General features: G+C 34.6%; 1 protein-coding gene across 2 annotated transcripts in view; it reads right to left on the reverse strand.

The window, feature by feature from the left end:
- Positions 1 to 5866: 5866 nt before the first annotated feature.
- Positions 5867 to 13579, reverse strand: part of LOC142326106 (golgin-45) — a 60967-nt gene continuing 53254 nt past the window's right edge. The window contains exons 6-7 of one of the 2 annotated variants that reach the window (XR_012756693.1): positions 13338 to 13567; positions 5993 to 6130 (exon numbers count right to left, since the gene is read on the reverse strand). Coding sequence is in view for 1 of the 2 variants with exons in the window: in XM_075368295.1 (XP_075224410.1) it covers positions 5978 to 6130 (153 nt within the window). In the remaining variant the exon portion in view is untranslated. Of the gene's footprint in view, positions 6131 to 13337; positions 13568 to 13579 lie in introns of both variants that reach the window. The other variant, XM_075368295.1, reaches the window with a different exon arrangement.

The raw sequence follows: 13579 nt of genomic DNA on the forward strand, positions 1-13579 counted from the left end.
ATATCATGTGAACATCAACACAAAGCAGCCTCTATATTTAGTTTAAAAAAAGATCTTAGCCACATAAATTTAAAAGAATATAATCTATTCATTTTAAGATTTGGAAACAGTTTCTTTTGTAAACCTACATTGCTATAAATTAAATAAAGAATAAAAAATAAGTTCCAATTAATCTTATTATGTAAACATGAATTTTGTATCCTTTATGATACATTACCATTGCGTAAAAATGTTTTTCTCATGTTAAAATTTGGTAATTATCATTTTAGTAAACCATTTCGAAACAAAATCTATTTAACATTGCAATGGTTAAAGATTTGTGGAAACCTGTGGAGATTTTGAAGATTTTTATTGTGTATTTCATTTTCTGACATTTTTATGAGCTTATTTTACCTTTTTAAAACTGTGTATTAATTAATGCCCCCTTTTTAAAAATTATTGGTTAATAATTTCCGTTTCTTCGTAGTAACACTTCTTTAATTTTTAATAAAAAAATTTCATTTTAAATTTATTTAGAAAAACAAATAAAAAAAAATTTCTTTAATCAAATTTTCTTAGTTCTAGAGCAGATTGCTTTTTGATTGACCACTCGTAAGATTTGAGGTTAACATTTGGTTTGGTTTTTCATTTCTAATGGTAATTCATTAAATTATTAATCATTAAACTTATTTTTATATATATATGTATAAATGAACATGATGTGAGCAATACATAATTAACCAGCAAAAAGTACAGAAGATAAACTGATAAAAATTTATATGCACGTTGTTTTTATAGTGTAAATGCACACTAAGAAACAATTTTTTTGAAATTCCAAGTTTAATGAGTTAAAATGAAGTAACAATGAAATTTACTATTTTTTAATTTCTCGGTAACAAATAAAGAATCAATCAATTTGATTTTTGGTGAGTATGATCTTGATGTGAATATCTAAAATCCAATTTCTAGATTTTTTGAAACTCTGAGTTTAAAGGAATTAAATGGATTTTTTTGTGAAACCTGACTACTTTTTTAATTTCTTGGTAACAAACGAAAATATCAACTTGATTTTTGAAGTGTATAACCATCAGGTTGGAACTGGTAAAAACCAATTCTAGATTTTCAAAATTCGTCCTTGAAAGGGGTGACAAAAGGTGAAAATATTTTGAACAATGATTGTAAATTATTGCAATTTCTTACTACATTAAATGAGATATTCACTAGATTTGGGCTTTTTTTAAATTCTGATATTTTAATGGTTGCAATGGTATAGAGTATGGTGGCTCAACTAACATAGTCATTGCCAGTGTTAAGTGCAACATTATTGGCTGTACCTGTCTCCGGTTAGTTGAATAAAAAACATAAAACAAAAAAACTGACTTCGACAGTAAACGCAAGTAACCATGTAGCACAGGCCAAAGCGATGCTAATATATATATATATGCATACAAAGTGATTCCAAATTGCATGGCAATCTCTTGGGAAATGGTTCTATAACCAAGAATAAGAAAAATTTCAAAGTGTAAGTCAGAAAACGGTTCAGTTTTCCCACAAAATGTTCATGACCAGCCTTGAATTGTTATGGTTTATATGTAGTATATCTATTTCTTGAACTTGCCTCTCCAAAGCCTTATCCCAGTATTCATGCTCAGCAGCCAATTCATTTTTATTTACTTTACCATAAATTAACAAAATATCCATCAACTCTTCAAATGAAAACAAATTTGTGGTATCAATTATTGTGTATGACTGACTGAACAATAACAGCACAAACTCGGCTCAAATGAATATTCAAATGTTTGACTCTTGATCTGCTGTTACTGCCAATCTATGAAAAAATAAAATTTTTTTATATGTTTTAGAAGGATTTGTTTCAAATTTATTTTTATAATTTGTATGTATTTAAATTGTTCTATTTAAAATAATATCACTCTTCCGATCCAGTTTGTAAAATTTTTGTTTTTGATGTTATTTACATAAATTTTCTCAGAATTAAATTCTCTGCAAAGTTAACTAGAGATTTTTATTTGTTTATTGGTAAATTAATTATGTTAATTTATTCCGAACCTAAAAAATGGTATTTTCTAACAAAACATTTTCCTGTTTTTCAAAACCCTAAGTAAGATTAATCTTATTCAATTTCTTAGATCAAAAACCATAAGGAAGCACAAAATTTATCTCTTGATTTGAACTTCAAGAATTTTAGTATAGCTTAATTTCACAGAGGAAGCAGAAAGCAGGGCTAAATGTTTCGTGAGCCAAAATTCACTAATAAACTATTTTCTCGTATATGAGGTGTGTGAGGAAAGTAATGAGACTGATTTTTTACTTACCAAAGTTTTTTTTTTTCAAACAACAATATTATCCCCTTCAAAGTAGTTCCCTTGGGCAGCTATAGACCGGTGGAGTCATTGTTCCCACTCCTGGTAGCAGCGCTGGAAGGCTTTGATTGGCAGGGCTTTTAACTGGTCAGTCACAATCTTTTGAATGATCTTCAAAGTTCCAAAATGATGTCCTTTTAAGGCGTCTCAATTTCAGGAAAAGGAAGAAGTCACAAGGGCTCAAATCAGGTGAATAGGGGGGTTGAGGAACCGTAGGAATGCGTTTTGAGGTCAAAAATTCCCTGATGTAAATGGCTGTGTGACACGTGGCATTGTCATAATGAAGCATCCACTTGTCTGCAATGTCTGGTCTCACGCGAATCACTCTTTTCCTGTACCTTTCAAGGACATCTTTGTTAAATACTTGGTTGACAGTTTGTCCTGGAGGAAAAAATTCTTTATGCATGATACCCCTACTGTCAAAAAAGAAAATCAGCATGGATCTGATCTTTGATTTGCTCATTCGACATTTTTTCGGTCGCGGAGATGATGGAGTATGCCACTCTGTGCTTTGCCGCTTTGTTTCAGGATTGTACTCAAATATCCAGGATTCATCACCTGCGATCACGATTGAAGAATTCTTGGTCATTGTCAATCCTCTCAAGAAGATCAATGCACACGTTTTTTCGATTGTCCTTCTGTTCCGTTGTGAGGTTTTTCGGCATCAATTTCACACAAACCTTTCGCATATTCAAATTGTCTGTCAAAATTTGATGTACATTGAAAGAGTTTAAATTTAACTGTTGACTTATCATCCTTATTGTTAAACGACAGTCTGATCTCACAAGAACCCTCACACGCTCAACATTTTTGTTAGATTTTGAAGTTGAAGGTCTTGTTGAGCGAGGTTGATCTTCAACGTGTTCTCGGCCTTCCATAAGTGATTTGTGCCAGCGGAAAACTTGTGCTCTTGATAAGCAATGTTCCCCATAGGCCTGTTTCAACTTTTCAAAGGTCACACTCGTGGATTTCCCAAGTTTAACACAAAACTTGATTGCACAACGTTGCTCTAAATTCCGATGCTCCATTTTCGTAACACACAACAAAAACACAACTTCACTGATGGCTCTATAAAAAATAATGTGTTGGCTGAACGGGATGAAACTTGTACTGAGCATGTGGAAGAGATGAACAAACTGGTCTAGCACAGACCGATAGACATAGCATTGTCAGATCGCTCACAGTGTTACCAATCTCATTACTTTTCTCACACACATTGTATGTTTATATGTGATTTTTATCTCATTTTTGGCTGCAGAATCATCTCCTGTGAGATTGTTGTGCAATTTTGAATCATCTTGTATACTGATTTAATACATCATAGCACATATTTGTTTTAGTGATCTAAAACAGCATGGCAAATTAATTTGAACACAAATGTTATTTAATAAAAAGTGACTTTATTTTTTAAAAAAAGTCATATGTGTACAATTTGTGAATGTCTAGTAATCACGACGGTCACAAAGTATATTACATCCTTTTATGAAACAAAATTATCAGAAAGTAAATTACATCCCTCTATGAAACAAACACATATTTTTATAAGACAATATTATTTTTTTTTATTGAACAAAAAAACTACATATATTTATCTATTTTTTGACATAGTCACTAGTTTTTCTAAACACTTTTAAAACCTTGTGACAAGTTTTTCAAGCTGATTGTGAATAATTGCAAACACACTACCACAACTGACATTAAGTTTATTTGCAATCTCTCTAATTTTAATGCGCCAGTTATTCAAGATCATTTCATTCATGCGATCTGCATTAATTTGCAGTTGAAGGACACCTAGCACGCCCTTCATCACTCACATTTGTTCTGTTTCTGAACATTTGGGATCATTTTGTGATCTTGGGGCATGACAATGCATTCTCACCATATACCTCAATGATTTGGCAATGAATTTCACAACAATTGTCTTTTTGTCCACAAAAATTGGACTACTGAACGCACTTCTATGCTGGATGAAACCTCTAGTGGACATGCCATATTGATACTACACACATACTGAATGTCATATAGAATTGCTGCTAGGGGAGCGTGAAGACAATACAACCAGTGCTGCCACCACAAGACATTAATATATCCCTTTCAGTTCAAGAACACGGCAAGGGTGTAACTTAATTTTTTATCCATCTCTCAGATGTTCTCCTTTATTCTTAATCATTTCATGTACATGATTTAACATCGATTCCATAAGGGTATTACATATTTATTTGAACTCTTCATTATTAAACCATAACGATTTTATTGCTTTAAATTTCAATTTTTGAGGTACAATTCATTTCAGAGTTATTTTTTGACTATTGCTCAAAGATTTTCAAATGGGTTTAAGTCTAAGAAGTTGCATGGCTGCAGGAGCACTTTATGCTTTGTTCTTCAAAAACTATTTCCACTTTTTTGGCAGTATAGCATGGCGCCAAATCTTGTTCAAACACTCCGCTGCCTTGTGGGAATTTGTTTGGAAGTTGTATTTCAACCCTTTCCTTCTGAGTCTTGATATATCCATCTCTTTTTAACATATGATCTACTGGAGTAATGAACATAGGCTTTCAATTGTGAAACTACACAAAATATTTTTTTCTGGATAAGTTTAACTGATGGTTGGATATGAGCCAGTGATGTATTTTTATCTGATGCTTTTCTAATGTATGGAACCCCTTTGGCCCTGAACAGAAAAACAAAACTCGTTAGAAAAGATAAAATTTTTCCAATTTTCTTTGGTCCAGTTAACATGTGCTTTGGTTTTTGCACACTGCTGATGTTAAAAGCTGCTTTTTAGTTGGTCAACAAGCTTTTCAAACAGCTACAAGAAGTCACGGTCTAACTGTTACCATGTGTAAATCTGTTCTACTGGGTGCTAATTTTTTATTTAATTTTACAGCAGATAATTCTGCATCAAGTTAATTTTCCCACTAATTAGTACTACACCACACTTAAAAGATATTTGCCACCACACTTAGAAGATATTTGCCATGTATCATTCTGGTATGCTGAGAAACAAAAATAATTTTTGAAAGTTTTCTTGGAGTTATATCCGTTATATATTCCAGACACACAGAAAAAAAATGAAAATATGATGTAATAAAAAATGAAATAAACTTTAACAAATCATTATTTATAACGTGAAAACTGCTAAATAACCAAAGAACAATAATTTCACATTACACAGACAACTTAAAGAATAGGTGTGGTCAAGCACTGTAACTCCAGCATCGAAATATACAAAAACTCGCCAGTGTTAGGATTAATTTGCAAGCTACTATAAGATCAGATAATTCTTTAACAGTGCTGTCCCATGCCATCTGGGGATTGAAAATGTATAATTACTACAAGTTGCAAATCATTATTAGAATGTTACTGCAACACTCCTGGCACCACAACAGATATTGTTAGTTCTAAGTGTCACCTTATAAAGATAATAATGCACAGATTACCTTTACAAAAATAAACAGATTACATTATAACTGGAAGATGTATAATAAAAATAAGTAACAAAGAAATTGAATAAATAAAAACTTCTATTTTAAAATGAACATGACAGTAAGATAATAAAAAATTGCAAACTATAACAGCTACAATACAATAAAGTTATATATATCAAAGATTTACAATCACATAAGTTTTATTTCCCCACTACAATGAGAACAACAAGCTGGTGCCGGAGTACAATATGTTTGACCAGCTCCTAGAGCAACAGCTGCTCCTAAAACTGCACTGCAAGCAGCATCTGGTTGACCAAGAAGTGCTAATGGATGTAACAACAACTGAAACAGAAAAAAAATAGTTAAAGTTACAGAAATTCTCACATTGAACTTACTTTTCATAACTTGTATTTTTCTTGGTATATTTTTTATAAGTAAAAAAAATATATATATATCAGGTAATGCAACAATGAAAACTGCTCTAATCCTGATAATGACCAATCTATTTATTTACTTCCACAGTTCTTCAAACCACAATCAGTCAATAGTCTTGCATTTCTTTCATTCTAATGCAACATCCTGTACAGCATTCAGCCATCATTTGCTCTACCTTGCACCAAACCTCTTAGTCATTTCAAGGATCTTATATTCACAAACTGATCTGAAGACCAGTCAGCTCAACATAACCTTTCACTCTTTATTTATTACCATTACATTTGTCTATTCACTGACACTGACTATTCACTGACTTTTTTTAAAATTAATTTTTGAATTTACTGATTTTTCAGAGTATTTAATTTACTAGCTTACAGCCTAATTTTTAAAAGTGAAATGTCTACATTTTCTTTATAACTGAAGCATATAATTAAAGCTTTTTTTTTTAAAGTAAAAGCAAAAATTAAATACTAAATTAAATTACAAAACATTTTGTCTGATTTATGTATTTTATTTTGTATTTATTGTTGTCACTTGTCTATGTTTATTATTTATTGTTCCTATTTCTTTATTGTTTATTTTTGTTTTTGATGATTTATGTTGTTTTATATAATACGACATGATAGTGTTACTGTAGTCGATAATGACTATAACTATTGATGCGACTATAAAAAAAAAAAATTATTCCCATAATTTTTTTTTTAATACCTCTATTGAATTCAATTGTATAAATAGTTGCACTAATAAAATAAAACTATATTTATATATATATATTTTTTTTCTGTTTTAATTTTAATAGTTTAATCTTGTAACTCAGAAAGGCAATACCAATGCTGTAAAAATATAATAAATAAATACAAATGCTCATGTTAACTATTATTTTTTATTTAGGAACGCAACTTTTTTAAAAACTGTAATGCTTATAGTAATCATCGTTTTTTTAATACTGGCTGGCCAATTAGTGTCATTGATTGACAGTACCTAATTAGTGGTTTTGCAAACGCCCTCAACTTTTGTATCATTTTCAGGTCAAACATCAAGGCCAGATCTGGTTGTCACCCACCCCCATATTTCTGGTAAAATGAAAGTTAAACTTCTTGATGACGCCAGAAAATGCGACCAAAGAGCCATTCTCATCACTTCCACTTACAGACAAGGCACCTTACAATAACTGCCCAGCTGCGCGCTGTAATTTCAAGAGGGCTGACTGGGATAAGTTGTGAACGTGCATAAATGCGTTTCTTTCTGAGGAACTGATATCTGACTCCCCTGAAAAAAACTATCAATACAGTTAATAAAGGCTTACTAGACTGTGTACAATAGTCCATACCCCATGGACAGGTGAAAAACTTCAAACTTTTCTGGAACAGCACTTTATCCAATCTGAATAAAAGACGAGACAACAGCTACTGCACAGCCGAAAGAAGTAAAACACTCAAGAACATCAGGTCACTAAGGAACCACCAAGCTGAGCTTCACGCTGAAATCAGAAAAGCCAAGTGCTCTGCTTTCAGGGTTTTTATTGCTACATTGGATTTCAGGAAGAATGGTACCCCAGCTCATAAATATATTTCCTGGCTTAACAACGACAACCTTCCAATGCTACAGCAACCCTTGCATTGTGCCAATCAATCTTTTGCCAATCCACTAGATACAGCCAAAACCTTATGTAAGCACTATGAGAATTTCAGCCATGTCCATGGAGATAAAGCCATCGCCAGGACGCTGACCAAATGTCTATTGACCTTGTGCTTGGAAAAGCGAACTCAGGAACTATCTGGTGCTTCCTTTACTATTGCTGAGCTAGAGGGTGCTCTCTAGCAGAGTAAAAAAAAAAATCCGCAGGAATTGATGGTATTTTTCCCAAGCATTTAATTCACATTGGCGATGCTGCTAAGAAAAAAACAGTCTTAGCCACCATAAATCTGACTTTGAAAAAGCACGTGCCACAGCAATGGAGAAAGGCTGAAATCAAAGTGGAGAGTTATTGACCAGTATCGTTGATGAGTGTTTTTTGTAAAGTGGCAGAAAGGATGATTGCAAACCATCTAAATCAGTTGGTTGATACATGAAAACTCATTAATGATGGTCAGGTGGGATTCCACAAGTACCACAGCACAATAGCCCATGTAACCAATTTTACACAACATATTAAAGACAGATTCCAAGAAAATGTCAACATTGGGAATTCTGGTGGACCTGAAGACCACTTATGACACCATCTGGTGGCCCATGCTCAAGCATAAACTTTTTGGACAGGGAATCTCTGGAAACTATTTACGTGAGTAAAATTGTTCCTGTCCCAAAGACAGATCCAGGTACAGTATTACAACTACACATCAAGATTTTGCATTCAACAGCAAAGACTAGCCCATGGAGCCGTCTTGAGCTTTTCTCTATTTCATATCATGATAAATGATATCCTGGATGTGGTAAGATGCGTGCCTAGAGTCCAGGCATTCCTTTATGCAGATGACCTATTTTTCTGGGGAACCAGTGGATCTATTTCTTCACTTGAGGTCTGTTTAAACAAAGCTGTGATAAAACTAGAACAATGGGTGAGATAAAACACAATGGGTGTGAATGCATTAAAAACCATATCATAGGTGCTGCTAAGTCCACTCCTATTGTAGCCATGAAAGCACAGACTGAGCCCCAGCAATCACACCGAGAAATGATAACATTCTGATTCTGGGAGTGTTTTAGGCAAGTCTATAAGCATCAATGGACCAACTACCAGCAAGCTACTTTTAGGCTGAGGACACAGACGGCTCCACTCGCTGGATATGAAAAACTTGTAAGGAAATATGATATTCCACCTGTATTCACTGTACTCCTGTGCACGAGCCAGGACTTTTTCAACCACTTACTTCAAGCTCACTACAAACTCAAGAACCACTAACACCAAAACACACCTCCATACATGAATTGAAGTAGCTAGCCCTACAAACCATCCACAAGGAATTCCCAGAGGATGAATGGATTATGTCTACACTGATGAACCTTCAGTTTCAGATGGTGGAGAAACAAGGGGATGGTGGTGCCATCTTTTTCAGGGACATATAGCTGTAGATGCCCCCTTAGCAACTATAATGAGAGAGTTGAAGCAGTGCACGCTGCTCCAACCAAACTGGAAAAGGTAGTTTCTCCTTTGAAAGCAATGCTCTTGGTCGATTCCCAAGCCACTACACATAATCTTTTGCGCAACACCCAAACAGACCGTTGGAGGGCAGTTGAGTGTAGAAGAAGATTGGAAAGCCTGGGAAATCGTGGGTGGACACTGATGTTTCAGTGGATACTCAGTCATGTCAACATACATGGAAATGAGGAGGCTGATAAACTAGCCAAGTTCTGAGATGACTGTTGGTAGGAGATGGGAGACTTTGGTCACTGACGATTCTATCAACCCCAGGTTCCTGCATATGGTCAGCGTACCTGCCTTCTGACCAAAAACTGGCTACAACTATCTTGCTTGTCACCTTTACAGCATCCATGTGCTGCTATCTCCTGAATATCCGCAGTATGGTTGTGGAGCGATGGATGCTGATCACCTGAGAGATTATCCGGTGCTGGACCACACCCAGCGGGATAAGAGACTGGAGTTCACAAAAACCCATCTTTAATGATCAGCACATTGCCAGATGGCTCATCAGCCAAGGGCAGGTGTTGGCTAGTAAATAAGCAAGTAAGTTGGTGTGTCACTGTTATCAACTACATCAGATGGCCTTGGTTTTTGATTTTTGACAAGGATCTGGCAATTTTTCAGTCATCATTTCACTTATCTTTTCTTACATGTTAAAGTAAAAACATAAAGAAACATGTCAGAGGTTATAAAAATAAATAAATAAACTTTAAACAGCTAACACAATAAATGAATTAATGGTAATAAAACAAACTTTAGATTTATTTTATGAATTTTCATTAAAAAAAAATATATATATATATTATGATAAAAGATACATATTCTAATAAGTTGTGTTAAGAGCAATTGAGGTAAATTTTTGTGGCAAAGGTGTACTGTATGACGTTCATCTGCTTATTCTTATCAAATCTACTACAGGATAGTAGTACCTACAAAGAGTTTAATAGAAAGAAAGATTATTGTGTAATAAGACAGTTAAAATAAGAAATATGAAATTAAAATTATTGTTGATATTAGCATCCCATTAACTCTGCCACTCATCATGAACCACTCTTTTCAGAAAACAGATAAGATCATCTGAAATAATGTGATAAATGAAAGAGTAGATTGCAAACAAGTCTCTTTTGCCAAACTATTAGTATGCTCATTGCCTGAAATTCCAATATGGCTGGGGATCCAGCAAAAGCTCACAACTGTGTTATGATGAGTCATTTCAGAAATAATAGACTGTATTTTATGCAGGGAGTACATATCACTCAGCGCTTGCACAACACTTGTGGAAACAGATAAGTACATGTCGAAATGTTGGGCTAATTATATCTACGCCTTTTAATAGTATAATGCGACAAAAACACTGAAGATGCTGGGAATGCCAAATATGTATATTCTATTGCCAACCACAAAAGCACAACCTACAGAATTACCATGTTTACAACCATCAGTAAAAACAGTAGCATCAGATCCAAGTATTTACAATATTATAAAATCTTTCTTGTAAGATAAGTGGATTTGTGTACTTTTTATGATACTGACATAGCAATATTTATGAGAAAAGGCTACCAAGGGAAGTAATAACAGTGAGTAATAAGAAGAACTAGAGGCAATTGTATATTTAGAGATAATAAAAGGCGATGAGCTCTGATGCCTAGCAGGGCAGTAAATCTTGGCCGTTCCTGACATCGATTAAGATGTTAGTTGGAGAACACCATGTTAAAGGTCAGATGGTTTGGTTGCTCTTTAATGCGAGATATATAGGGCAGATCATTTGCTTTTGTCTACACCAAAGAGATGGCTCACTACTGTTCACTAGTAGATTTACCATGGAGCTCGAATGAAAAGCATCTGAAGCATGATGTACAAATGAATAATGGAATACATCAAGCATCCTAAGAGCAGTGGCCCATGTGAACAAATAAGACATGCAGCCATAGTGCAAGCAAGAACAGACCAAAGCTCAGTAAAAGTGCACACTCGATCTGCTGCCCAACTGGTATTATATAGAACTCTCTACATGTCTAGCATTTTTAAACATTTTATTTTAGCTTCTTTAAATTAATTACACTAGTCAGTCACTGGTCAAACCACAGTCCTAAAAATTTAACCTGCGTCGATGGTTCAACTGGTTTATCATATAACAGTTGAGGACCAACATGTTCCCTCAACTGGGTAAAGCAAATGCATTTCGTTTTCTCCAGGAAAAAGATGAATCTAGTCGTATTACACCATGATTCTAAACAGGTTATTATGTTTTGGAGCAGCCTCTCAGCAGTAGCTTAAGTTCTAGATGGAACATTAATTTAACTGATAAATCAGCTACAAATAATAAAGTATAATGGGTTTTCGCACACAGCTTGTTGTAGTATTTATTGCTATGGCAAACAAAGAAACACTTAGGACACTTGCCTGTGGAATTCCCCTTTTCAGTTTAAAACTTTTGGATACTGTTTTTCCAACTCAAACTCTTAGGACTACTGAGGAAACCTCTGAGAAGTGTAAGGAGATTTTCTTGTATGCCCCATTCATGTAGTATATTCAGGATTCCTCTCCTCCAAGCCAAGCTGCACACCTTTCACATTTCAAAAAATACAGGAACAAGGTGTTGGCAAAGTAGGAAGGCATTTTTAATGATATTCCAGGGCAACTACATGATCAATAAATGATCTACCTTGGCAAAAACTGCATTGTACAGGGGCATTTACAGCATTTTTCTCAAGGTATCAAACTAGATGTCCATTTATCATTCCTTCCATCAACTTGCACAGGGTACAGGTGAAGGAAATAGGATGATAACTTGAAGGGCATGATTTTTCTTTACCACTATTCAGTATGGGAATCACCAATACTTCTGTTCAAGAAAGTGGAAAAACCTGTCAGAAAATATTCTACTATAGATACACAAAAGATTCCGTAATGCAGTATCTGGGAGGTGAGATAACATACTGAGTCTGGTATTATCAATTCTGGGGAAAATGTCATGCAAATTATTCAATGCATATCTCAGTTCATCAAAAGAAAAAGGTATGTTTAATTCATTTCATGTTTCTCGAATCACTGACAGGATGTTTTACACTTGCAACTTTTACACCTCATAACTCAGACAGTATGACGATGTAAGGATAACTGACTTAAATGAGTTTCCAAACAAGTTCACCCCTCAATTAGTGTGATGTTAAGAATGCCATTGTTTTCCAGCCCAATCAGCTGCAGAGATTGTCCTGATCCAGAGATGGCCCAAAATTTTCTCCACACAACCAATGATGTTGTTGTCAGAGAAATGGAATTGACATAATTCATTCAAGATTTTCCTTTAGCACAACAAAACACTTGAGAGCATACAGCACTGGCATTTCAGAAGGCAAAGAGCAATTCTGTCAAAGGCCTTTGATTGAAATTACATAATACCCTGCGATAATCCCTTATTACACTCTTGCAGTACTCATTCCACCAAGGAGCAGGCCGCTTTAACTTTCCAGATGTTAGAGGGATAAATTCTCTTCCATTATTAAGTATCAGGTGTGTAAAGAAGCAAGCTGGTGGATAGCACTACCCCTTGTTTTGTATTGGCCAAAGAATCGTTGTATCTCATCCAATCTGCTTTAGCAAAAAGCCATCTGCATGGCAGACTCTGAGGGACAACTGGCCTATGATGGCTTCCAAAGAAATTTTAAGACATGGAAGTAGGGATGCTGAACCCAAGTACACATCGATGCACGAAAATGTAACTGATGAAGATGACAAATGTGCAAAACCCATTTATTTGACAAATAAAGATATAAGTCCTGTTTCAATCAATTAACTACCTTGAGAAAAACATGATGATGATCCCAATGAATAGTAATGCGCATTAAACTCACCAATTACTAGGCAGGGCAAAGCAGTTAGTGATAACATATTGAACACATCATCCTCAATGACATCAGAATTTGGGAAAAGGTACAAGTTACAGATATTAATCTTAAATGGTGCCAATACCTTCACTGCTACTGCGGGGATGTTTGTAGTCAGTGGAATCCGTGTGGTTAATACATCTTCCTTTAGAAAAACAGCCATACCTTCACATCCTCTACCCTCAGTTTGATGGTCATCTCTCGCAGAGGTAGCCGTGAAAAGACACTTCATCCTGGAGTCAGAAAAGGACTTCTTCATCCTGGTGAATTTCTTGTAGACAATGGGCTTTCCTTCCATAACAGGACCTCGATATCCTCATGGCAAGA

The sequence above is a fragment of the Lycorma delicatula genome, chromosome 1, assembly GCF_047948215.1.
Source record: "Lycorma delicatula isolate Av1 chromosome 1, ASM4794821v1, whole genome shotgun sequence".
Taxonomy (NCBI): domain Eukaryota; kingdom Metazoa; phylum Arthropoda; class Insecta; order Hemiptera; family Fulgoridae; genus Lycorma; species Lycorma delicatula.